The sequence below is a fragment of the Pelodiscus sinensis genome, chromosome 19, assembly GCF_049634645.1.
Source record: "Pelodiscus sinensis isolate JC-2024 chromosome 19, ASM4963464v1, whole genome shotgun sequence".
NCBI lineage: Eukaryota > Metazoa > Chordata > Testudines > Trionychidae > Pelodiscus > Pelodiscus sinensis.
In genome coordinates this window covers 15,249,232-15,275,746 of record NC_134729.1, presented here as the reverse complement: position 1 = coordinate 15,275,746, position 26,515 = coordinate 15,249,232, and the positions used below count along the sequence as shown (strand labels likewise).

General features: G+C 51.0%; 2 protein-coding genes across 4 annotated transcripts in view; both read left to right on the top strand.

Moving 5' to 3' along the window:
• Window positions 1-10,200, top strand: S1PR4 (sphingosine-1-phosphate receptor 4). The gene is made up of 2 exons (XM_025182177.2): window positions 1-147; window positions 1,572-10,200. The coding sequence occupies exon 2, from the start codon at window positions 1,698-1,700 to the stop codon at window positions 2,922-2,924; it is 1,227 nt and encodes a 408-aa protein (XP_025037962.1). The 5' UTR covers window positions 1-147; window positions 1,572-1,697; the 3' UTR covers window positions 2,925-10,200.
• A 116-nt stretch (window positions 10,201-10,316) lies between these two features.
• The window catches only part of NCLN (nicalin), a 39,001-nt gene continuing 22,802 nt past the window's right edge, over window positions 10,317-26,515 (top strand). For 2 of the 3 annotated variants that reach the window (XM_075902529.1, XM_075902528.1), the window contains exons 1-7: window positions 10,318-10,574; window positions 20,127-20,317; window positions 20,539-20,683; window positions 22,235-22,329; window positions 22,656-22,736; window positions 22,939-23,042; window positions 23,836-23,924. In XM_075902529.1, coding sequence (XP_075758644.1) covers window positions 10,394-10,574; window positions 20,127-20,317; window positions 20,539-20,683; window positions 22,235-22,329; window positions 22,656-22,736; window positions 22,939-23,042; window positions 23,836-23,924 — 886 coding nt within the window. In that variant the 5' untranslated portion in view covers window positions 10,318-10,393. Of the gene's footprint in view, window positions 10,575-20,126; window positions 20,318-20,538; window positions 20,684-22,234; window positions 22,330-22,655; window positions 22,737-22,938; window positions 23,043-23,835; window positions 23,925-26,515 lie in introns of all 3 variants that reach the window. The other variant, XM_075902530.1, reaches the window with a different exon arrangement.

Sequence of the window (26,515 nt, the reverse complement as noted above, 5' to 3'; positions counted from 1 at the left end):
TCCCCTTTTTTTGATAAGTGCTGCTAGGTACAAGTGTCACTCGCCCCGCACAAGCAGCCCTAACTGCTACCTCTGCCAGGACCTCATGCTGAGAAGTAGCATAGGGTACAGCCTCCCACCTTCACGCACCGGGCCACAGAGCTTCAGGTGAGTCCAGCCAGAGTGTAAGGGGCACAGTGGGTGGTGTGAGGTGGAGGGTTGCTCCCAATACAGACCTTCCTGGGTAGGGACAGCAGGTCAGTTATTAACATCAGCATTGCCACATGGCCAGGGTTGCTGAGATTTATTCCTGGCATAGCTCCTTGTGTGACCTTGGGCGAGCCACAGCCCCGCCTGTTCCTCAGTTTCCCCGTCTGTCAAAGGGACTGATGTTACTTGAGTTACCGTTTTGAGATGCGTGAGATCCTCAGCTGGAAGGGACAATGCCAAAGTGAAGTACTAGTAGCTTGGTTTTCCCACAGACTTTGGGTCCAGCCAGAGCAGGTGCCCAGGGCTAGCGTGCCTGGGAAGGGCAGTGTGCATGCACTTGTCCATGTGCAAAGAAGCAGGTTGGGCCAAGCACCCCAGAAGTGAGCTAATGTAGCTGAGACCAGAGACTGGACCTGAAGGGTGCCAGGAGAGGGTCTGGGCACTGGTGGTCAAGGGCACAGGAGATTTCTAACTGTCAGGGGGGTGAAACACTGGAATAAGTTGCCTAGGAGGTTGTGGAATCCCCATCTCTGAGATATTGAAAAGCAGGCTGGACAGACGCCTCTCAGGGATGGTCTAGACGGTGCTGGGTCCTGCTGTGAGGGCGGGGGGCTGGACTCGCCGACTCTCGAGGCCCCTGCCAGTTCTCGTGATCTATGATCAGGGAATGAGCGGGCCATGCCAGCAAGGCCAGGCAATGGCACAGAAAGCTTGGATCCAAGGCAGAGGTCTTTGTGTTGGCTCAGGAATGGTAGTGTCCCCCCATCAGGACCATAGAGAGTCTTCATTGGGCCCTGGGGGGAGCCGGCTCCTGGCCCTCCAAAGCGGCAGGGTCTCAGATGGAAGGGTGGGACTGGGACAAGCCTGCCCAGCCATCCCGTCAGCACCACTGGGGCTGCAAGGTGTGGGCTACTGAGGGCTCCAGTGGGGATGTTTTAGGGGCCCAGAGCTCCAGCTGCTGGAGAGGGAGTGGGGGCGCAGCTGGGAGCCCCAGACCTTTTTAAATTACTGGGCCCTGGGACAGCTGCCCCCTTTTCTCTCCTCCTGTCCCCCATCCCCATGGCTAAGGAGCTTTCACTCAGCCTAGAGCTTACACCATCCAGTCAGGTTAGTGCTAGTCCCCACCAAGTCAGCTGTGGGAGAAGAAAGGCCAGGCCATTGCTACACTCCTGTTCCAGCTGAGTGTTCCCATTTCCCCATGAACAGGGTGAGGGGAACCCAGCCCTCACTGCTGAGAAATGATTTCAGCTGAACTGGGCAGTGGCGATGCTCTCACTCACACAGGAAAACCTCTTGAACAACAGGAAGCCTTCACTATCATGCCCATACAACTGTGAGCATTTCAAAACCACTCACGTTTGCTCCTCTCCGCTCTCTTGCAGAATCACGGGCTGCCGGGAGGAAAGCTGGTCCCGATCACTGTGCCTGGGGCTGCCTCCTGTCCTGTCTACAGGCCTTCCCTAGCTCCAGGCTCTGCTCTTCCTCGGCACTTGCTGGCTCCTCAAAGGATGTTTGCTCCAGGGCTGAGCCACTGGTTCGCTCCCTCTCTCCCTCCCTTCCTGACTGAGAGCCCGAAGGCCAGTGTTAGCCTGTTGTACAGTGTGGATTCCTGTCTGCAGTTGGCTGCTGGGCGGAACACCAACCTCATCCTACAGCACTACAACTATACCGGGAAGCTAAGCAGCCGGCGGCCCCAGCAGGATGGGATGGGCCTTCTCAAGGTGGTCTTCATCACCATCAGCTGCCTCATTGTGGTGGAGAACCTCCTGGTGCTGCTGGCCATTGTGAGGAGCCTGCGGGCACGGCGGTGGGTCTACTCCTGCATCGCCAGCATCACGGTGAGCGACCTGCTGGCCGGCGTGGCCTATGTCTGCAACCTCTGCCTGTCGGGCAGCAGGACCTTCCACCTGACGCCCGAGCTGTGGTTCCTGCGGGAGGGCGTACTCTTCATCGCCCTGGCCGCCTCCACCTTCAGCCTGCTGGTGACGGCAGTGGAGCGCTACAGCACCATGGTGAGGCCTATCGCCGAGAACGAGGCCAGCAAGACCTTACGCCTGCGCAGCCTCATCGTCTCCTGCTGGGCCCTGGCTATCCTCATTGGGATGCTGCCCCTGCTGGGCTGGAACTGCCTGTGTGACTTCCCCAGCTGCTCCACACTGCTGCCCCTCTACTCGAAGAAATACATCCTCTTCTGTGTGGTCATGTTCAGTATGATCCTGCTGGGCATCATCGGTCTCTATGCCTCCATCTACCACCTGGTACGGGCCAGCTCCCAGCAGGCCATCACCCGACACAGCCGCAAGAGATCCCTGCGGCTGCTCAAGACTGTCCTGATGATTCTGGGAGCCTTCATCATCTGCTGGAGTCCGCTCTTTGCCTTGCTGCTCCTAGATGTCTTCTGCGAGTCCCCGGCCTGCAAGCACCTGCAGGGCATGAACTGGGCCCTGGCACTGGCCGTGCTCAACTCAGCCATCAACCCGATCATCTACTCCTTCCGCAGCCCGGAGGTGCGCCGGGCCGTGGTCTGCTTCCTCTGCTGTTGCTGCATCCGTCTCGGGATCCGGGGACCTGGGGACTGTTTGATCATTGCCGACATCAACTCGGGATCCTCTACCGAGAGCTCCCTGCGAATCCGAGAGAGCTTCCGCAGCTCCGTGGCCCTCAACGCCCGGGCCCGGCCTCGGGAGCCTCTCTCCAGCAACTCCAGCATGATGAGCAACCTTCCCAGTAACTGAGGGGGCCTGCTCCTGGGGACTTGCTATCACAGCTTGGGACTGGCTGTCAGGAATAAGGCCCAGCAGCTGCACCTGCTCGGGCTTCTCATAGGCTTATGGGAACAGCTGGGCGGCGTTAGTCCGCCTCAGACTGCCCTACCTGAAGAAGCTAGTAGCAGAAATTATGCTGGCTGCTCAAAACATTTACCATGACCACAGTAATGTCTTGTCCCTGCTTCTGCCCAACCTCCCTCTCTCACTCACTCCAGATGGCTTAGCTCTGGCTCTGGCTCTGGCTCTGACTCTGGTTCCAATCCCGAGATCTGACTCCTTCTGTGACCCTTAGTTCTGGCCACTGACTCCAGCTGCTCTAACCACTAGGAAGAGCCACCACTGTTCCCACTAACCTTTCCCATCCATGTGTGGAATAAATTTTATGTGCACTGAGGCATGTGTGATGTGCACCATCTGGAGAAACACCATGCTAGCTGTGCGAGGTCTGCTAATCAGCTGGACAGCATTTGAATCTCTCCTGAGCAGCAGCACAAACGCACAGTTTACAGGGAACACTGATGGCCATTGGCCACCCATCTGGGGAACTTGCTTTGAGAAGATGTGGGGGTTTAAGAGATGCCTGTGGAGAACTATTTGTGGTTAGAGCTGGTGCTGGGGGGAGTCTGACACCCCCAGACGTGGGTTCAGCACAGTGCTAGCCTGACCCAGCTGCTGAGTGCAACTGTGGCAAAGTCACTCCTCGTCCCATGCGTGTGCTCTGGTGTGTCAGGTGCCGGCTGGGCCATTCTTTCAGTGTGTCAGGGGTGTGCATGCAGCAGTTGGTAGGACGCTGCTTCTGGGTGCATGTTGTGCCCACAGCTCTGGGGCGGACATGCTGGAGGTGCGGATGCATAAAGCGCAGGAGCAAAGTGCAGCTTGCTTGGTCACAGACTGGCGAGCAGTGACTCCCCCTCCCTGTGATGCAGCTTAGCTGATGGACCGTGGGCACTCTGCTGCTGGGGAGACAAGCTGTGCAGCGATTCCTGGCTGATGGAACCCCACAGCCAGAGCCCAGGCACCAGGCACCAGGCAGGGCAGCTGAATGGAACGTAGCAGCCACCTAGGTGCAGCCCTAGATTCATGGCAGGCAGCCAGTAAATCTAGGAGGGTCAACCACCCCTGGCAGGGGCATAGCTGAAGCTACTGGCCTGACTCCATTCCAGTGGGCCTGGTGCTGTGCCAGGCATCTGGTGCATGCGTCACAGCCCTGGCAACAGTGACTTACAGGCCTGCTGTGTCTCCGTCCCACGGCATACGGTGTCTCTGCAGTTAGGGGCCTGGCAACATTGTAGGCTGCCTGGGCAGCCCACCATGAATCCCAAGCCTGCTGCATTTGTGTGCAAAGCTGGCTGGCAGCAGTAACAGCCCTGGCACAGAACCAGGGTAGGAGTGGGGGATGGTGCGTCTGTCACTGTAAAAGTCCTGCCTGGGGCATGTGCATTTAGAGAGGTCGGGCATTCATCCAGCACACCTGCCAGCCTGCACTGCTCAGCTAGACCTGAGGGGAGAACTAGCTCTGAGCACAGTGGAGGAGCTCGAGGGATGGGCAGGGCCCTTTCCCCCTGGAGTTCAGTGGGCTTTGGATCGGGCCCTTAGGGACGCGGCTCCATTTCCCCTTCCTCTCCAACCTGGTATGGAAATGACAGTGAATGCAATGCTGCCTCTTTCCAGGAACCTTTTGCAAACAAGGTTTTGCAACATGCCACTTACAAGACGTGGTGCGATAACTGAGAGCTGAGTCTGTAGCACCATCGCATCCTGGAGAGCGAGAGCGAGAGAGTGTGTGGCCCAGATCTTGTGATCCCTTGTGTAGGGCAAGGATTCCCAAGAAATAGAGAGCTATGCTGGACCCAATCCTTGAGGTCTTTACTCCCCTCTCAATAGGAATTTGCCTGTAAGAAGATGATTTCCCCAGGTAATGTATTTGATCTCCCAATAGGCCAGTCCCCAAGCTACCAAGTGGAAAAGGAGGCTCTAGGTCACTGCTTGGGATAGTAGGAGTCAGGGTGGTTGGGTTCTAACATACAACCCTTGAGCCATATAACCCTCTTCCCTTATAACAGTGAGGAAGCTGGAGACTGCATTAGCTTCACTGCTGCCTGGGTGTCTTGAATAGCCCACTGAAAGTGGCCTATTGCTAGTGTTCCCTCTCATTTTTTCCACCCACGTGTGGAATAAATTTTGTTCTGTGCACCAAGGCAAGTGCACCGCCGATAGAACACAGACTCCTGGCTTTGGGCACTCTGCTAATCAGCTTGGCAGCACCCGAATCTCTCCTGGGTATTCAGCTTACAGGGAACACTGCCTACTGGTGCTTTCTACTCCTGTGCTGTCTCTGACCATTTGCCTGTCACTTAGGCCTCTAGCCTTGATGGTTAAGCCAGGGCCTTGCTGGGAATGGCATGGGACAGGTGGTGCCACGTGGACACAGCATGATGGGATGGTGCTAGCAGAGGGTGGCAAGACTAAGCAGTGTAGCAGCAAAGGGTGGGCATGTGGAATCACTCTGCATGGGAACAGCAGAGCCCTTGTGGGGGGGTCTGCAGCAGGAATACCACCATGCTGGACAGGTGGGGTGGCTGTAATAGATGCATTGCAGTGCTGAATGGGTGGGCAGGGCTGCATGGTTATCCAAAGCAGGGGGCGATGCTGGAAAGGGGCAGTTGGTGGCTGGGTTTCAGGGAGCTTTGGCAGTGCGTGATGGATGTGCCAGGGGTATCGCTGGGTTTGCTTCAGTGCAGTAGCCTTGTGGGTGGAGATGTTGGCTGTGCTTCAGAGATGCTGGCTGGCTGCAGCAGGGGTCTGCTGTGCCAAGCAGACATACTGAGGGGCACCACAGGAGTGCACTCCCCCTTTGTTTGCAGCTGAGCAAGGTGGTGCTGGTGATACTGATGTGGGGGAAAGGGTTCTGGGGTAGGAAAGCAAAGCTGTTGGGTGGGCAGAGAGCTCTGCTCTGCATCACTCCAGCAAAGCAAGGTGGAACTGTGCCTTCTTGTAGCTACTACAAGAAGCAATGTGATGCGGGGGGGGGGGGGGGGGGGTGCGCGTTTCTTTGGGGGAGAACTCTCTTTCTTACTTTCCATTCCCTGTTGCAAATGAAAGAGGAACCAGCTACCCTTGTTCAACCAAACAGGCTGAGAGCATCTCCACTGCCAAAGAAGGACAAGCTCTTGGTGAACATTGCTGTAGTGTGAAAAGTAAGGGCTCCTCTTTGCATGTGACTTGACACACCGCGGCTCTCAAGAGACTCCAGCTGGGCTGAGCCGCCTCTAGCAAAAGAGGTGCAGGGTTTGTAAATCCACTTCTTCTGCAATAAACCTTTTGACAAGAAAGTCACCTGTTGGCAACGCCTCCTTCCATTTTCCTCCCATCAGCTGAGCAGCACATCCCACTGGACAGATCTGATGTACTAGGGAAGTGAATTCCTGTGATACCTTCGGCAAGTCATTGGAAGAGGGAGGGGAATCTTTCCAAAGAGTTTCTGGGCATATTTTCATGGAGGGGCTGGGTTTTCAGACCCCCCCCAGTAGCTCTTTTAGGCTCCCCCCATGATGTCTATGGGCAGGTTTTTCAAAGAGTCTGATGCTCAACTTGCTTTTGAAAATTTGGTCACTTATTTTGGTGCCTAAATGAGAGCTGAACCCATCTGAAAATTACATCCTCCAGAGGCTCTCTTCTGAAACACTTAGCATCATCAGTTTAGGCCAATACTGAGCCCTTTGGGAAACACCCTCCTGATTCAATTTGGGCCTCAGTTTCCCATTGGTAAAATGGGGGATCATACAGCTTCCTTTCTCCCACCCTTATTTGTCTTCTCTATTTAGGCTGCAAGCTGCTTTTGGCAGCAACTACCCCATTGCTCAGTGGAATGGGGCTGTGATCTCCTTTGGCATCTAGAGGTGCTACAGCTCTCGCTCTTGCAGTGACACTGTCAAGATGCAGAACTTGAAGGAGATACCCCACCTTTCCCTAATGTCTTTCATCTGAGGCATTAGTTAAGCCTCACATACTCCCTGGGCAGCAGGGATGTATCAAACTCCATTTTACAGAGAAAGTGAAGCAGAGAGAGGTGTGCGAGTTTAAAGTTACAGATAGACTGAGTGGCAGGGCTGGGACTGGAACTCAGGACTCCTGACTAACTATTAGATGAGACAGCCTCTCATGGGACAAATCCCCCCAGTGCCCAAGGCTATAGAAGGGCCAGGGATTATCCTATTTCTAACACTGAGCTGGGAAAGCTTTTGGATCTGGTCCTGAGCTAATACAATGTTCCCAGCCAACCCACCTAAAATCACCCGTTTCTGGATTCTCAGACAAACTTGGAGCTCTGGAAAGGGTCATCAAGGCCTAGGGAGTATACCGGGAAATCTGGGGTGGTTTGACAGCTTTGTGTGCAAACCGGATGACGCCTGAGGGCCCCGCAAGTTTAACTTTGAGGAACCAGAACCTGAAATTCCAAGGGGGTAGTAAGGCCACTAACATGGCGGCAATGCCATTCCCACCCCACATCCCTTCAGGTGCTGCTCAGCTCTGGCTTTTGGCTAGGAGTCAAACAGGTTGCGTGGGTTGCCAGGGCAGGAGAGGAACCTCTGTGGAATCCATACATCTGAGGAAGTGGGTCTGGCCCACGAAAGCTCATCATCTAATAAACCATCTTGTTAGTCTTTAAAGTGCTACATTGTCCTGCATTTTGATCCTATTTCTAGGCATGTGGAAGAATGAAAATAGAGGCTCAATGGCCTTTGGTGCCCCCTTGTGGGTTTGGGTAAGAATCACTGAACTATGGGGTTGGAAGGGACCATGACAAGTCAGAACCTCCATCCCTCTGTGTCGAGGCTGGACAGAGTACATGTAGATCATTCCTGACAAATGTTTGTCCAACTTGCTCTTAAAAACCTCCCATGACAGGGACTCCACAGCCATCCTGGTCCAGAGCTTAACCACCCTGAGAGTTAGAAACCTTTTCCTGAGATCTCACCTAAATCTGCCTTGCAGCAAATTAAGCTCATCATCTAATAAAGCATCTTGTTAGTCTTTAAAGTGCTACATAGTCCTGTATTTTGTTTCAGTAAGTAAATAGTTCAAATAATTACAAGAGGCTGATAAGAACAATTAGCACCTGAATTGTTAGGTTGGTTGGTTAAGTCATTAGGATATGGAAGATAGTGTGCTAGCCAAGAATTAAACTTGTGAATGAAGTTAAGTTCTAACCCTTCTCTGTGTATTTGGCTTGTTGAATTGGCCTGAAACAAAATGGTGACTTGGAGATACATTAATGAGTGTCCAGGCAGATTAAAGTGTTCTCCAACAGGTTTTTGTGTATTGCCTTTTTGGCTATCTGATATGTGTCCATTAATTCTTTTCCGTAGCGTAGAGACTGTCCAGTTTGGTCAATATACATTGCAGAGGGGCATTGCTGGCATAGATCACGTTAGTGGATGAGTAGTTAAATGAGCCTCTGATTTGATGGCTGATGTGGTTGGGTCCCGTGACGAAAGTGCTGGTGTAGATGTATGGGCAGAGTTGGCACTGGGGCTGATTGCAGGGGTGGATTCCTGGATGATTATGATGGAGGTGTGTTGCATGGCCAATTCCGCTAATGACTTAGCACCTCCATTGTTAGGTTGGTTGGTTAATTGTTCTTATCTGCCTCTTGTAACTATTTGAACTATCTACTCACTCTCTCTTTTTTCTTCCCCTTCTTTTTCCTTCTCCCCCTCTCTTGCCTTCCCTTATTTATTCTTGGATCTGGACTTCTAATACTCCTGTCATCTGAAGAAGTGGGTTTTGCCCATGAAAGTTCATGATACCAGCTACATGTTTTGTTACTTAGCTACTAGACTATTTGTTGTTTTTTAAGTTTTTCCAGATTATTATGTTATCTACCACTATCTTAGACTCCCTCCTCTTTAAAATGGGGACTTCTCACAGATGGTGTGAACAACATTCATTAAAGGGGACAAGTCTTGAGTTTTTGAGGTAGACAAATTACCATTGTCTTCCATCTTGGCTAAGAATTAATAACTAGTGATCTGTTTTGTTTTGTTAATCAGGTTATATTAGTGGCTTGGATGCCAGGAGGAAATTGAGGCAAAATATCTCTTGATTACTCAAGGGACTGATAAAAATCAGCTGTCTGAATAAAACTGGTCTGTCTCAGGGTTTTCTAGTTAATACCCAATTTTTTTGGTCAGTAGTTCAAAGGAGGGGAGCAAAATGATCCTTAGTCTGTTTTAGGAATACTCTTTAGGCAGATGGCAGTTTACTAACAGTGTTTTCTTTCACAGATTTCGCTGTATATAACTTCCATAAATTCTCATATGCACAAATGCCTAAATAGGAGATGGGATGAGTAAGGGGAATTGGGAGACAGAGCCCTTCCGCCTTGGGACACTGGCCCAGCTTGTAAGCGGACATCCCTGTCACCTGATGGCTGTTTGCAGCTTGTGTGATATGCATATTTGTTGGGTACTACGGTGGTGGATTGATGCCCTGTTACTAAAAACAGGCTTCCACTAATTGGTCCTCAGAGTAAATATCCAGGAAATATCCATGTGGACTAATGGCTCACCTGTGGCCCTGGAGCTGGTCTCTAAGAACAAGAGATGAAGTATATTGATAGACAGGCCATTTGCCCAGTTTCAAATGGGACTGTTCTGCCATTTGTAGCCCATCTGGTACTCAGCCAAAACTGGCTGTGGTTTTATCCACTGTCAGATGAGGAAGCTCCATACTGAAGCACATGCCTAGGTCAGCTGGGACCTCACATATGCCATCTGAGTGAGGAATCAGCAGAACTGTCCTCAAAAGAGCACCCTTCCTGTCCAGCATGACTCCCACACATACCCAGAGGGGATGGGGTCAGACTGGGATGTTTCTGGAGGTTCTAGAAAGTGTGAGTGGCTACCCTACCTAGTGGCAGCAGGATGGTGCTTTGGGCATGTGACTGAGATGCTGCACCACACTCCTGAATATCATAAGTTTAACAATCTTGCTCTGGCAGACCATCTCTGGTTAACCCCCTCCCCCTGTTAGGGCAGCCAAATGGGGACGGAGGAGATGCTACTGGCCACATCACTCTCTCTTGTGCTGTTGGCTGTGAAACTGTGAAGGTAGCTTCACTAGCTGAGCTGTGGGGGTGAGGGGACAATAACTGTATGAACATTGTGTAGAAAAGGGAGTCAGAGGACTACAGCCCCTAGCAGCCTTTGCAATTGAGCCTGGAAATACTACACCTCCCAACAGCCTGTGCAGCTGTCTGCAACCACTACAGCTCCCAGCAGCCTTTGCAATTGAGCCTGGATGCACTACGACTCCCAGCAGCCCCTGCGGCGAGGCCCCTTGGCAGAGTTCCATCTCCCGTGAGCGCTTGCGAGCGAGGCCCCGGCGGGCTGTCCGGGCGGTGCCTGCGGGCTGCGGCGCGAGGGGCCGGGGCGATGCTGGAGGAGGCGGGCGAGGTGCTGGAGTCGGTGCTCAAGGCCTCGTGCCTGCCGCTCAGCGTCCTGCTCTTCGTGCCGGCCCTGCTGCTGCTGCTGGGCCCGCCGCCCGCCGCCGAGGCCGCGCACGAGTTCACGGTCTATCGCATGCAGCAGTACGAGCTGGGCGGGCAGCCCTACGGTAAGCGCCCCCAGTGCCCCCCCGGCCCCCCCGGATCCTGCCCCCCCGGGACCCCCCCAGTGCCCCCCCGGCCCCCCCGGATCCTGCCCCCCTCCGCACCCCCTCCAGTGCCCCCCCGGGATCCTGCCCCCCCCGGACCCTGCCCCGCCCCTCCGGCCCCCCCGGATCCTGCCCCCCCCGGATCCTGCCCCGCCCCTCCGGCCCCCCCGGATCCTGCCCCCCCCCGGATCCTACCCCCGTACCCCCTCCAGCGCCCCCCCGGGACCCTGCCCCCCCGGATCCTGCCCTCCCCGGATCCTGCCCCCGTACCCCCTCCAGCGCCCCCCCGGGACCCTGCCCCCCCGGATCCTGCCCCCGCACCCCCCCCAGTGCCCCCTCGGATCCTGCCCCCGCACCCCCTCCAGCGCCCCCCGGCACCCTGCCCCGCCCCCCGGGACCCCCCCCAGTGCCCTCCCCGGATCCTGTCCCGCCCCTCCGCACCCCCCCGGATCCTGCCCCCCCTCCGCACCCCCTCCAGTGCCCCCCCCGGACCCTGCCCCCGCACCCCCCCCAGTGCCCCCCCGGGACCCTGCCCCCCTCCGCGCCCCGCCCCTCCGGCCCCCCCGGGACCCTGCCCCCCTCCGCACCCCCCCCGGATCCTGCCCCCCCCGGGACCCTGCCCCCCTCCGCACCCCCTCCGGTGCCCCCCCGGGACCCTGCCCCCCTCCGCACCCCCTCCGGTGCCCCCCCGGGACCCTGCCCCCCTCCGCACCCCTTCCGGTGCCCCCCCCGGATCCTGCCCCCCCCGGATCCTGCCCCCGTACCCCCTCCAGTGCCCCCCCGGGACCCTGCCCCCCCGGATCCTGCCCTCCCCGGATCCTGCCCCCGTACCCCCTCCAGCGCCCCCCCGGGACCCTGCCCCCCCCGGATCCTGCCCCCCCCGGATCCTGCCCCCGCACCCCCCCCAGTGCCCCCTCGGATCCTGCCCCCGCACCCTCTCCAGCGCCCCCCCGGCACCCTGCCCCGCCCCCCGGGACCCCCCCAGTGCCCTCCCCGGATCCTGCCCCGCCCCTCCGCACCCCCCCGGATCCTGCCCCCCCCGGATCCTGCCCCCCCCGGGACCCTGCCCCCGCACCCCCCCAGTGCCCCCCCGGGACCCTGCCCCCGCACCCCCCCAGTGCCCCCCCGGGACCCTGCCCCGCCCCTCCGGCCCCCCCGGGACCCTGCCCCCGTCCGCACCCCCCCGGATCCTGCCCCCCCGGACCCTGCCCCCCTCCGCACCCCCTCCAGTGCCCCCCCGGGACCCTGCCCCCCTCCGCACCCCCTCCGGTGCCCCCCGGGGACCCTGCCCCCCTCCGCACCCCCTCCGGTGCCCCCCCGGGACCCTGCCCCCCTCCGCACCCCCTCCAGTGCCCCCCCGGATCCTACTCCCGGCCCCCCCGTACCCTCTCCAGTGCCCCCCCCCGGATCCTGCCCCTGCACCCCCCTGGCCCCCTCCGGATCCTGCCCCCAGCCCCCCCGCACCCCCTCCAGTGCCCCCTCCGGATCCTGCCCCCAGCCCCCCCGCACTCCCTCCAGTGTCCCCCTGGATCCTGCCCCCGGCCCCCCCCCAGATCCTGCCCCCGGCCCCCCCCCGGATCCTGCCCCTGCCCCCCCCGGCCCCCCCCGGATCCTGCCCCTGCCCCCCCCCCACCCCCCCGCTCCCCTCCAGTGCCCCCTCCGGATCCTGCCCCCGCCGCCCCTCCGCATTCCCTCCAGTGCCTTACCCTGGGGCTCTGTAACCTTTTTCGTTGGCTGTACTGGCCTAAGGAAAGGAACTCTTGGCTGTGTCTGAGAGGGGCTGTACTTCAGGCACGTGGCTTTGCTCTTCCCTTGCTGGTTTGGCAATGTCCTTTCCCATGAGCACGTGTGAGGGCTTCTTTCTCCCCTGCTACAACCCCCACTGCCGATACATGGTGGGGTTTTAACCAGTGTCATAAATCAGCTGGTGTCCTGTCTGTGCAGGTCACTTTACTTAGCTGAGGAACCCAGCACAAATTTAACATCTGGTTTCCACTAAACCAGGATTTTACTTTTCACCCAGATTTACAGCTGCTTTGCCAGAGGACATGAGGAAGTTTAGGGATCTCTGCAGAGGTCACTGGGCAAGTGAGCACTGGCTGTTTGAGTGCCGATTGCCTCTGGCACAACTCTTCAGTGTTGCAGATAGCTCAGTTCTGTCCTCCCTCTCTTGGGGCTAAACCCACTCCTGGTTTAAACACTGGCCTTAGTCTCTTATGTTAGATAATTTGGCATCTAAATTGATCTTTGACTGTTCCTCTCCTTTCTGCTCAGAAGTCAAATTTCCTCCTTTGTGAGCTACTCTGTTTTCACTTTTCTCTCTCTTCCTCATATATGCCCCACTGCTAGCTGGTATGAAAGTTCTAACCCCTTCTCCAATCTAGACTTATGCTTTCTTTACATTACAGTTCCCTCCTCCTTTTTTAGTCCTGATGTTCTTACTAGAAAATGTACTTGGCGTTGCTTGGGTTCTTAACTCAGTTAATTTCTGTATTTCTTCATTTAAATCATTGCTCTGGAGTGAGACTGTGGATGAGAGGTGTAGTATGCAGGCTGCCCAGGGGAAAGAGGACTACCCCCAGCCCTCTCTCACCACAGCATCTTAGAGCCAGATGAGAAACACCTCTTCAAAGCTGCTGCAGCTCCAGCAGGCATAGCCAGGGGAGGGGTGCATGTCCCCCGGCTGGGGCAGGTCCAGATTTGCCTGCCCCCTGTGCTCCCCAGCCAGAGTGAGGACTTCAGCAAACTGTGCACTTTCCCCTCACTCCCTGAGGAAAGGAAAGTTAGCAATGTTCCTGTAGAAATGGGTAGAAGGGGAGCTTCAGCCCCCTTACACGCACATACCCTGTGCTGTGTAAAGGGAGCCTGGAGGGTGGAGGCTTGTGGCTAGTGCAGTCCCAGTGGGTTGGGTGTGCCCTCAGCCAGCCTCTTTCATTGTCTCTTTTCTGTATGGTTTTGTGAGAAGCAATCCTGTTCCAGGCACATCTCTTTCACAGGGAGGAGGGGAAAAATTGTTTTCTTTGGCCTCTGATAATAGCACAAGAAGCAACGGGCTTAAACTGCAGCAAGGGAAGTTTAGGTTGGACATTAGAAAAAACTTCCTAATTGTCAGGATGGTTAAATACTGGCATAAATTGCCTGGGGAGGTTGTGGAATCTCCTTCACTGGAAATTTTTAAAATCAGGTTGGATAGACATCGATCAGAGATGATCTAGATCAGTGTCTCTCAACCTTTTTTTTTATAAAGTACCTCTTTTATAAAATAAAATTGTAAGTCCCCCCCCATTAAAAACAATTATAAGTACCCCCAGTATCTACAGTTTTCAGACACACACTTTTTTCTATCATCGCAACACATTAGTTTAATCGTAGCCAGGTGGGCAATGAAATTTTTGGGTGTAAAAAGTACAAAAATAACAAAGCGCTGTAAAACTTAAAACAGAAATTCAGTTTTCTCCAAGTTTCAGTTGTGTTGATATACCCCCCAGACTTCTCTCGAGTACCCCAATGATATTTGTATCACTGGTTGAGAAACACAGGTCTAGATCAGGTTTACTCAACTTTGGAAGCCCTAGGGGCCACAATCATACAACACATGCTGAGGTCCGCAACTTAAGTGTGGTTGCGTACACATGCAAATATATGCAAATAGCTTCTTTCACACTGACGGGCATGAATACAAAGATTAAGGCAAGACTACACAACAGGCAGGCCCCATTTAAATCAGTTCTGCTGATGTTCATAAAATGCAATATTTACCTGATTTCCATACAACAGCACTTTGAATGAGCAATTGATTGTCCAGGAATTTAACTACTAAAACGCATATCAACAGAAGATCATTATATTGACTTGCTGTTGTGGAGCATGTTCCCAGTGGAGGCCATGTTCAAAGGAACCTACCTGTGGATCGCATGTTGAGCCCTGTGTAAACCCAAACCGCCCTGTGGGCCACAAATGGCCCACAGGCTGCATGTTGAGTAGCCCCGATCTAGACAGTGCTTGGTCCTGCCGTGAGGGCAGGGGACTGGATTTGATGATCTCTCCAAGTCCCTTCCAGTTCTAGTATTCTATGACCCAAACCCTTACCTTGCTATTAATTTATGATAAAAGGGAGCTGTATACCAAATTTGGTGTCCTAGCTCTTCCTGTTTAGGAGGAGTTTTTGAACATACAAATTTTCTCAGATATATAGTATTTTGATTGCTAAATGTCTTGTCTTGAGTCAAAAATATAACCTCCATCATGAGTTGAAGTGTTATAATTTGTTTCGTCCTCCCACACTGATTAACAAAGAATGAAGAATTGTTTGTAAGAGGGCAGTCACCTAGCTGTCGTCTTCCAAATTAGGGTTTATATGCTGCTTCCATGTGGGTTTTATAATTTTTTGTCATTGTAGTTTAAAACTTCAGCCATTTGTTGAAATCCTAACATACAGCCCCTGATTTGTGTCATAGCATGTTGGGGATTGAATCTCCAGATCTTTCTGAAATTCCGTAAGATTAAACAGCATTAAAGGGGAAATAATATTGGCTAGATCTATGTACCTTGTAAGTTCTCCCCCCTAGTCTGATATTGACGTATGAGATATATGAATGAACTAGATTCTTGTCATTATTTTTGAACCAAAGTTTAATCGTTGCCAATGTTGAAATGTCCATTCTTGATACATTCATTAGGTCATAGCTCTATTCTCTCATGGAGATACTGAGCTGTATTTCTTCAGACTGCAGTCAGTCTTTGCTGGCAGATTTAACAGGAGGTACTGCACACAAATTTCAGTTGGCTTTGACTTCAGCTGTAAGAATCTTAAATCCAAGCCAGTGTTCACAGCATCTCTCTTGTTCCAAGTCTTGGACTCTTAGAAAAACAGCATATTGATTTGTAAGATGCTTGCGATTAACTTTTAATGCTGTTTCTTTTTCTGGGCCCTTTAAGCTGAGTGAATTGTGTATTCCCTTTGTCCCTTGCTAAACGCTTTAGGTAGCTAATGTTCCTATTCTCTGTGTACTGAGGTCAGATGTCCTTTGGGGCAAAAACTTTTTTTTGTACCAAACTCTCAAATTCCTTTCCAGTGGGATCAACTAAGTTTTTTTAAAAGGTTGAGCCTGAATCGGGCTAAGAATAGGGATGTTAGATGTAGTGTAATCTAGGGATGTAAGCAATGAATCGACTAGTCACTTCCTCCCTCCCCTTGCTGCCTCTATCACAAAGACGGGGGAAAAGGAGAAGGTGCTGGGGGGGAATTGGCTTAAAAGCTGGTTCCCTCTAGCTCCATGGGAGCAGGAGGGGTTGCTGTGGTGGCATTCCAATTTTGAAATGTACAAGAGTCCCCACTGGGACTCAAAGGCGGACCGATGTGCTAGTCCTTATCAACTAATCTAGTAATCGATGGAAACATCGACTATTTGATTAGTTAATTGAAATTTAACATCCCTAGTGTAGTTGAATAGTTGTATAACTGCATGAAATCTTAGCAGTTATACAACTATTTGATAGTTCCCGGAGGCAGCAACCCGGGGGAGGGGGATAAGTGGCGCTGGAGGGAACCGGCTTTTATGCCAGCTCCCCCCAGCTGCCTCTGTAGGAGGCAGCAAGGAAGTGGGGACAGGCAGGTCCATGGGAGCCAATATGCATGGGGAGCTGGATTGAAAGCCAGCTTCCCATGCTTACTGGCTCCAGCCTATCCTCCCACCCTCCATGCTACTGCTTCTCTATTAGAGGCAGCAGTGCGGGGGTGGGGTGTGAGAGCAGGCGGGTCTGGTACTTGAGGGGGGCCAGTTTAAAAGCTAGTTCCTCAAGGGCACCAGCTTCCACTCCCCCTCTTGCTGCCTCTGATACAGAGGCAGCAAGGGGAGGTAAATGCACGTAGTTGACAAAATTAACTCTTTACATGATGCAAAATGCAGGACAATGTAGCACTTTAAAGACTAACAAGATGGTTTATTAGATGATGAGCTTTCGTGGGCCATCTAATAAACCATCTTGTTAGTCTTTAAAGTGCTACATTGTCCTGCATTTTGCTTCAGCTACCCCAGACTAACACGGCTACATTTCTATCACTCTTTACATGATGGCATTCCTAGTTTTGAACAGTTTGATTTACTCTAATACTATGTAAAAATTATTCAGATTAAAAATAACTATATACATATTTAATTTTCCTCTGAAAAGGTACAAAAGGTAGGTCGGTCTTGTTTTCTCTGGACATTACAATGTTGAGCTCATGCTGCAGAAGTCCATGCTGGGATCCAAATATGCTAGTTTGAACTAGGGATGTTAAGGACTAGTCAACTAGCCAATAAGCAAATGCTTATCGGATAGTCAGTTGACTAGTGGATTCCTCCCCCCCCCCCTTTTGCTGCCTCTATCTGATAGAGGAAAAGGAGGTACTTTAAAGCAGCAGTGCTGCACAGCTGATCTGGGGTTCAGCTGTGCGGTGCTGCCCCTTTGAAACGCTGAGGTGGCGTTTGAAAGGGACAGCGCTGCATAGCTCAAATCAGCAGCGCAGCATGGAACTTGGGGTTAGCAGGGGACTCCATGAGGGCGCTGCCGCTTTGAAATGCACCAGAGCCCCTGCTGGGGACTCTCGTACATTTCAAAGCTGGCACGCCTGAGTCAGCGGGACTTCCCGCTGGTCTCAGGCTGCACAGCTCTTGTACATTTCAAAGGAGGAATGCAGAAGTGCTTATGGATTAGTCAGTTAACCATTACTTAGCATCCTTAGTTCAAACCATGTTTAAACAGGCATTTCTTTCAGGATTAAGTCTTGGCTTGACAAAGCCCTGGCTGGGTTGATTTAGTTGGGATTGGTCCTGCCTTGGGCAGGGGGCTGGACTTGATGACATCCTGAGGTCTCTTCCAGCTCTGTGATTCTATGATTGTTATATGATTTTTTTCTAATGAGCATGGGCAGATTTATTTCTTTGCGAGGTGTATTATAGCTAGAGGCCCCTCTGATCATACAAGCTGATCCACTAGTGTAGATCCCTTTGTTTGTGTAGCACTGCACAGGGGAAGTGGTCTGTACTAGCTGGGCTAAAGCAGGGGTGACTGGAGAAAATTCTACAGCTTGTTTTGTATGGAAGCCCAAGCATTAAGATTAACCAGTTAACTCAGGGTCAGCAACCTATGGCTCTCGAGCCAAATATAGCTCAGTATGAAACCAAATATGACTCTTTGGTCATTCCCAAAATACATGCAACTTTTTAAATTAAAATGAAAAATTCAAAATTTAAAAAACGCGTAAAACGCTTGTAGTCTGAATGTGTGCATGAACTTGAATTTGACCAGTTATGATGTAAACTTCAAAGGAATGTATGAAAAGATGCAGCAGCAGAAGTCCCATTAAATAAAATCTGTGAGTACATTTAATTTATGCTATTATTAATCATCATGGCTTTTTGTTGACCACCTGATCTGAATTTTGATGTAGTTTGGCTCTTTGGTTTGAAAAGGTAGCCGATCCCTGAGATAACTGATTAAGCAGGATCCCTGGTGGGGGACCACTCCAGTATGACTGGAGCAGCCCACAGGGCTATCAGCTCTGTGTGCAGTGGGCCTAGCGGGGCTGGAACTGGGGGGCTGCGAGTGGGGGAGGGGCTGATCCTAGGCACCAGGTAACCAGTTAATTGGTTACCCATTCACAGCCCTATTACACACTATGCTATACACCTTGGTGCAGTGGGGCATGAAGTACAGTTCTTAGGAAGAAAAAAAATGTATGCTCCCACTGCTCAGGAAAACCGTGGTGGAACTCTGCCAGTAAAACCCATATAAAACGCTATTGTGTAAATGTATAATGCAGTTCTCGGATGTTCTGCCATCATTGGGGCATAAACCATAAAGAACTGTGCTTATGTTGGAAAGTGGTTTGGTCTTTTTTCTACGGACACATGTTAACCATGTAAGCAGTTCTAGACTTGACCTTCACAGTCAACTCAGGCAAGACTAATGTGAATCGGGGGTACTGCCAGGTTCAAGCACAGTGACTTAAAATACTGACATCATGCGGCTTTTCAGCATGGTGTTAGTGCTTTTAAGTCAGCCTGACCTATAGAATGGGGCACTATATTTTTAAGTAGGGGACCCCACTGGAAACACACCCATTTCATGATGATTCCCTGTTTACAATTAATTTTGAAGCCCCTCTGTTAGCCAGTTTTTAATCCATTTAGCGTGTGCCATGTTAGATTAATATCTTTCAAGTTCTTTTAATCAAATTGTTGTGTGATACCAAGTCAAATGCCTTAGAGAGGACTAGATATAGTATATCAACTCTCTTACCTTTATCAGTCAAACTTGACATCTTTTTTTGACAAGATTACAAGTTATTTTGACATGAGTCGTTTTCCATAAACCTATGTTGATTTTCATTAATTACATTAGCCTTGCTTAATTTGAATTAATCAAGTCCCATATTAGCCCCTCTTATCTTTGCCTGAGATCACTGTCAGCCTAACAGTCCTATAATTGCCTGGCTCATCTTGTTTACCTTTTTTAAAAATTGCCACATTAGTTTTCTTGGACAGTGCATCAAGACTCACTGAAAATTGACATTAATGTCCCAACCAGCTCATCAGCCAGTTTACAAATTTTTTTGGATGTGGCTTATTGGGACACCTACTGTTTTAAAAAAAATCTAACTTTAGTAGCTTCTGTTTTACATCCTGCAGAGAGGTATCAATAGAACGGAAAGAATCTTATCACTTTATGATGAGGCGATATCATCTGTTTTTCTCCAAATACAGAACAGAAATAATTACTGAGCACTTCTGCCTTTCCATATTATTATAATTCTACCATTTCCATCTAGTAATGGACCAAAGCCACTTTCAGAATATTCCTAATATAGTTAAAGAACTGCTTTTTGTCCTTAACTCTCCTGACTATAGAGTTCTCCTTCTGTCTCTTTTCTTCCCTTATCAATTTTCTACCATTCCAAACTTCTTGATTTTATATTCTGTGTAACTTGTGCATGTATAGCCACATTTCATATGTTCTCAAACTATGCTATCTGTTAGCATTTCCATTCAGCTTTACCTCTGTGCTCTTAGGCAAGCTATTCCCAAAGCCAGAAAATGCAGCTGACTGGACAATCTGCTTCCCAGATTTTCCCAGGAAGCATTGGATACATATATAGATGATAGGTGCAGAGAAGCAAACAGATCTAATCTATCACTGTGCTGGAGGAGAATCCTGCTATGTGGATTTGATTGTACTGTATCAATAATTGGGTCAGGTGAGCATGTCAGAACATGGTTCCACAAATCTGGTTATAAGTGATGTAGATATGAAGATTAGTGTAACCCACATAGGGAAGGGGGAAAACTGAGGGTGCCGAAAAGGAATAGAGAAGAGAAAAAGGAATAACTTCAATGATTACAAATATCTGTCTCTTCTGATGACCATGGAAATAATCAAGGCTGTTTAGCATAAAGAGCACTCTGGGAGCGGAATGCTGGTATTTACAAGATCGTTGGCTAGATCTCATCCTCTGCTTCTTCCTGGCAGGCACCAGGAATGCGGTATTAAACACAGAGGCCCGGACTGTAGAGGCGGACGTTCTCAGCCGCCGCTGCGTGATGATGCGGCTTGTGGATTTCTCGTATGAGCAGTACCAAAAGGCCCTCCGCCAGTCAGCTGGGGCCGTGGTGATCATCTTGCCCAAGGCCATGTCAGCAGTACCGCAAGATGTTGTCCGGGTAAATATCCCTCCAGATAGAGTGGTGATGTTAATGGAGAAAGGGAGCAAAGATTCAGGTACAATATAGTGACCGAAACACCCCATTGTGGTTTGATGTGGGTTTCTGTCAAGGTTAACATTAAAACTTTGATTTATGCCCTCTGCTTTGGCCATTAGATTGCTTGCCTCCTTGCAAGTTTAATGAAGCCTAAGTTTGCCCCTCTCCTCCTAAATTTTCAGCAATTCATGGAGATAGAGCCAGAAATGCTGGCCATGGAAACCATCGTGCCGGTCTATTTTGCAGTTGAGGATGCAGAGCTGCTCTCCATCTATGATCAAACACAGGCTGCTTCTACATCGCAAGGAACAGCTTCTGCTGCTGAAGGTGAGTTGCAATAAAAGGAGGGAGTTGAAAGGAAGAAAATGGTCCAAAATAATGTTCCTTAGTCACGTGTCCCTCTGAATGGTAGGCAGATGTTTCTGCAAAATTCTGGAAATGCAGCATGGTCTAATGGCTAGGGCAATAGATTCCAGGAGTTCTGAGTTTTATTCCTAGCTTGCCTACTGTGTCATTTGGACAGACCACTTAATTTTCGTGGTCTTACTTTCTGTATCTGCAAATTGGAGATAATGATCTGTGAATGAAAAGGCTATATAAAGGCTGTGTTGTTACATTACTTGGAGAGACATGATTTAGAAATATTGTTCTGCACAAATCCTTATTTCAGTTTCATCTCATTTGCAACATTGTAGGGCCCAAATTCAGTAAAATTTGGTGAGAAGTTGTGTTTTATTAGTAGTTATAGCAGGTTATGATGAGTCACATCTCTTTGGCCTACAGTGAACCCTCGTTTATCGCGGTAGATAGGTTCCAAACCTGACCGCGATAGATGAAAATCCGCGAAGTAGAAGTAGGATCCTCAAAGCCTCGGGGGAAGCCGGCGGGGGGGCATCCCAGGCGCGCCTGGGCTGCTCCCCCGCCGGAGCCCCTCCGCGGCTTTCAAAGCCTCCGGGGAAGCCGGCGGGGGGGCATCCCAGGCGCGCCTGGGCTGCTCCCCCGCCGGAGCCCCTCCGCGGCTTTCAAAGCCTCCGGGGAAGCCGGCGGGGGGGCATCCCAGGCGCGCCTGGGCTGCTCCCCCGCCGGAGCCCCTCCGCGGCTTTCAAAGCCTCCGGGGAAGCCGGCGGGGGAGCAGCCCAGGCGCGCCTGGGATGCCCCCCCGCCGGCTTCCCCCGAGGCTTTGAAAGCCGCGGAGGGGCTCCGGCGGGGGAGCAGCCCAGGCGCGCCTGGGATGCCCCCCCGCCGGCTTCCCCGGAGGCTTTGAAAGCCGCGGAGGGGCTCCGGCGGGGGAGCAGCCCAGGCGCGCCTGGGATGCCCCCCCGCCGGCTTCCCCCGAGGCTTTGAAAGCCGCGGAGGGGCTCCGGCGGGGGAGCAGCCCAGGCGCGCCTGGGATGCCCCCCCGCCGGCTTCCCCGGAGGCTTTTTAAAGTTTTGGTAACCGCTACTTCGTGGTTCGACCATCGCGGATTCACGTATATACATAATGTAATGAAAAAAGTCCGCGAAGTCGTGAATCCGCGATAGTCGAACCGCGAAGTAGCGAGGGTTTACTGTATTCCTGGCCCTGCCACTGATCACTCTGTGTCCTTGGGCAAGTAACTTAAACACTTATGTTCCTCAATTTACTTCATTGTAAATGGCATTCATTTTTATCTGTCTGTCAAGTGTGTTGGGCTCAATTATTTGTAACATCCTTTGGATACTGGGGTGAACATTTGTTGAGGGTTTTTTTAGCAGAATTAAAATGCTTTGTCACTGGAAACATAAAACATAAAAGTCATAAAGGTGATGGGCTTAGCTAGACTTTGCATCAGCTGGGAAGGGAATTCACGGGGTAAGATTTTTTTCCCTCACAATATAGTGAATTCTTTGTTTCTAGTTCTGCTGCACACGGCAACGGCCAATGGCTTCCAGATGGTTACAAGTGGGGCTCAGAGCAAGGCTGTCAGTGACTGGCTGATAACCAGCCTTGAGGTGAGTTCTAGATGGATCAGAACTGGGATCTAGGCTGGTAATATTTATAGGAAAGCCCATTCCGTATGGGGATTTCACCGAGTGGTGTGCTGTTAAAACCTCAGAGGAAAGGAGAGATTTTTTAGCCAAGTAGTAGAGACAGCTTTTCCACCTTTCTGGCTTCAGAAACCAGAAAGCGGGTTAAGAACTTAATGCTGGAAATCAGTGGAAGTATGATTATTCACTGGGGAGATGGTTAGGAGTGGTCTGTTGTACCCCTGCACTACAGGCAATAGAGTAATGCAGGAAGGGATGCGGGGTAATGATCCTGTGTGTTCTCTCTCCAGGGGAGGCTGGCTGCTCTGGGAGGAGACGACCTGCCTACCATTGTAATAGTTGCCCATTATGATTCCTTTGGAGTGGCCCCAGTAAGTATTATTTTTCCTGCAGCTCTCTGTTCTTGTTAACTGGTTGCATCCCAGCACATGTGTACCTGCCTCTTCTCCTCCCTCTTGCTAGGGGTCGGGCAGGGGTGTTTAAGGGGCCTGTAAGGCCTGTGTGTTGCAAGGAAGCTGTGCTATAGTGCCATCACATACCTGTGTCTTTATCTCTCCTGTGCTTTTTCTACAGTGGCTGTCGCATGGTGCAGACTCCAATGGCAGTGGCATCTCTGTGCTACTAGAGCTGGCCCGGCTCTTTTCTCGACTCTACACCTACAAACGTACCCATGCTGGGTAAGAAGCTGCTCTCTCCACTGGAGAGCATGGGTGGGGGTGGGCTCATGGAAGGAGTTTTGGCTGAGAGAGAGACTCATTAAGAATCCTGCAGATGTGACATGTTCTACATGCAGAGTCCTTTAGCACAGTGACTGGGCTGGCATGGTTAAACCAAGTTGCCTGTGCGCTGTTACCACAAGCTCTATTTCCATACATCTGCTGTTCATGAATGATCATGCTCTTTCCTATCTTTTCCTTGCAGTGGCTTATCTGTTTATGCTTTGTGTAAGGTGGAGGCTGCATGATCTAGTGGAGTGAGGGCAGGATAACAGCCAGGAATTCTTGTACTCTGATCCCTGCTCTGCCACTGTCTTGCTATGTGGCTTGTGGCAAGTTCTTCAACATGTATCTGGTTTTCCTCATCAGCAAAGGGAGGCTAGAGACACTTACATCTCAGGACTGTTGGGAGAAGGGATTAGTTAATGGCTCTACAGTGTCTTGGAAATGTAAAGTGTGTAAGTGCCAAATATTCAGTAAGAACTGTGTGTTCCAGCAGGCATTTCCTTGCCTTCTGCTAGGATGTGGATTTTATGCTATTCTTGTATAGATGTTGCAGTCAAGTGCATGTGGTATGTAAAGTAAAAACACTCGTGATTTTACTCAGGGGTGCTTAACAGGATGCAGCTCAGAGCAGAAGTCAGTCTTTGGGCAAAGTGCCATGCACTGTCCTTTACCTCTTCTGAGGCTGGGCATGCTGCCACCACAGCCAAGAATTCTGCTAACTATAATTTCCCCATGTCTTGGTGGGCAGGTATAATCTGTTGTTCTTTGCATCTGGAGGAGGCAAATTTAACTATCAAGGAACCAAGAGGTGGTTGGAAGACAACTTGGATCACACAGGTGAGACAGACACCTAGAATGCGAGCAGAGTGTTGTCCTGCAAGCTCAGCTGGAGGGGAGCAATTTCAGAAATGAAAACTTCCACTCTTTGTGCTATAATAAATTAGGATAGGGAGGCGGGTGGGTTGTCTAACTTCAGGGGCTGTGGTGTCATTTGCGGGCGAAACACTAGCCCGCTGTATGTGTCCTGTGCTCTCTGGGGAGAATGTGGTTCTCTGGGAGCTGGAAGGTTAAGGAAAATGCTAGGGACATGAGAGGTGTATGAGTCAGGACTAGGCATATGGGCCTGCAGTGGTCCCCTCCAGCAATACACATTCCAGAGAGAAACTGTTGTCTTCGGAGGGTTTGCAAAAAGGACCCCCCAGACTAGTGTTGAGAGCAGGATTGGGATTAGAAGTTTGGTTCTTTTCCTGACCCTGTCACTGATTTGCTGTGTCATTAGCTGTTGTGTTTCATGTTTCCCCTCTAAAATCAAGATATATTCTTAGTGATCTACCCCTATGGGGTTATGACGGTTAATATTTGGTAAAGCACTTTGAAAGTCTCAGAATACATGCTTTATTGCCTATGTCAGGGGTCGGCAACCTTTCAGAAATGGCATGCCAAGATTTAATTTATTCACTTCTGTTTACAGATCTGTGTATGAGGGGAAGGGGAAAGACAGAGGCAGGCTGGTGACCCTATTTACTGAACCAGCTGCAGCTAGGGAGAACAGTTTAATTTAAATTATGGAACAGATTAAGCATTTTAACTTTCTCATTAGTTTATCAAACTTCATTTTAAATAAAGTAAAATATTAATTTGTCCAACACAAAAGGTTTCAATGTTTTCTTTATGGCAGGCATGTGGAATCTTATTTAAGTTGGGGGCCACTGACCCACAGAAAAATCAGTTGGGAACCACACAAGTGAGAAGCAAAAAAAACTCCTCAAAACCCCTCAACTCTCACTGATGTGGCCTTCAACAGAGACACCTCAATCCTCTGGCGTTCCAGCTCCATGGGGTGAGGGGAAGGGCTGAGGTTCGGGGCTTCCCATATATCAGATTTACTTTTCTGGGGTTCCAGAGCTTTAGAGGGGTAGCCAAGTTAGTCTTGCAGCACCTTAGAGATTAACAAAACATGTAGATGGTATCATGAGCTTTCGTGGACATAACCCACTTCTTCAGATGAATGGAGTTATAAAGGTCCAGTTTCTAAATAAATGGGGGATATGGGGGGTGGGAGGGGAAGGAAAAAGAAGGATAAAAAGGGGAAAGAAATAGTTAGTGTTGGTGCTACATGAAGCTGATAGAGAAGGTGCTAATTGTTCTTAAGTACCCATAGTTTAGTTGTTTAGGTCATTAGGATGTGGAATGTAGCGTGCCATCTAGCCAATGTCTTTATTCATACCTTTGTGATCTGAATCAAACCTCTTACGTTCTAAGGCATCCTTGTGTAGTTGGCTTGTGGAATTGGCCTGAAACAATATGGTAACTCTGAGATCCATTAATGAGTGCCCGGGCAAGTTGAAATGTTCCCCAACAGGTTTCTGTGTGTTGCCTTTTCAGATATCTGATTTGTGTCCAGAGTTAGTGGATTTTATGGACTCTGGTAGTCTCTGGGGTGGGGACATAAATGAGGGGGTTCAGTGTGAGGGACAGGGCTGCCAGTGTGTGGGATAGGGATGGTGTGCAGGATCTGGGTGGGAGGTAGGGCGCAGAAAGAGTAGAGGTTGCAAGGTCTGGGTGGGAGGTGGGGTGCAGAAATAGGCTGGGAGTTGGGTGTCTCGCCAGGGGGAGGGAATAAGAGCAAGGGAAGATGCAGTGTGTGGCCAGGAGGGAGGGTGTTGGAGCAAGCTGGGGGTGTGGGGTATTGGCAGGGGGAGGGGAGCGAGTGAGGGGGATTGGGGTGTGTCTGGGCACAAGAGGGTCGCTAACCTGGCTTCATGCCCCCTTGCAGCAGGGAAAGCCTCCAGACAGTGTGCTGCTGTTTCCCTAGTGGCGGGGGGGGGGGGGGAAGAGAGTGGCACTGCACGGAAGACACCTGCCGAGTATGCCCCGCCCAGCAGTGCCCCAGCTGGGTTTGCCGATCCCTGGCCTATGTGCACATTTTGTATTGTTGGGTGGGCTTTTAATATCAGCTGAATCCATACTGACCTACTGTAATAAAGTACAGGACAGTATCGTCCATGATATTTGTATTGCAGCTATTGTAAGGGAAGAGTAGGGTGCATACTGGCCGCCTTAGGGTATGTCTGCATTTGCACCCTAGTTCAAAAAATTAGGAGTAACGTTAGTTCGAACCAAGGGGTTTGGTTCGAACTAATGCATCCCGGCGCGCACTTTCACTTTCGAAACAGCTGTTGATCGGAGTAATGTGCCGGCAAGATCATGCTAATGAAGCGCGAGATATTTAAATCCCCGCTTCATTGACTATTTCAAATGCCTACATTTGCATCTCTAGTTCGAACTAGGGTGCAAGTGTAGACATACCCTTACTGTGGGTCTGTAATACCTGTGCAAAGTAAAGAGACGTTCGCATTATATGTTCTGCTCATGTTTCAAGTCCCTGAAAGCATGGAGTGGCGTTTCATGGGTTTGGATACATCTGT

What these genes read in the sequence shown, in the direction of transcription:
- S1PR4 (XM_025182177.2), top strand. Translation starts at nt 1,698, where the DNA reads ATGTTTGCTCCAGGGCTGAGCCACTGGTTCGCTCCCTCTCTCCCTCCC.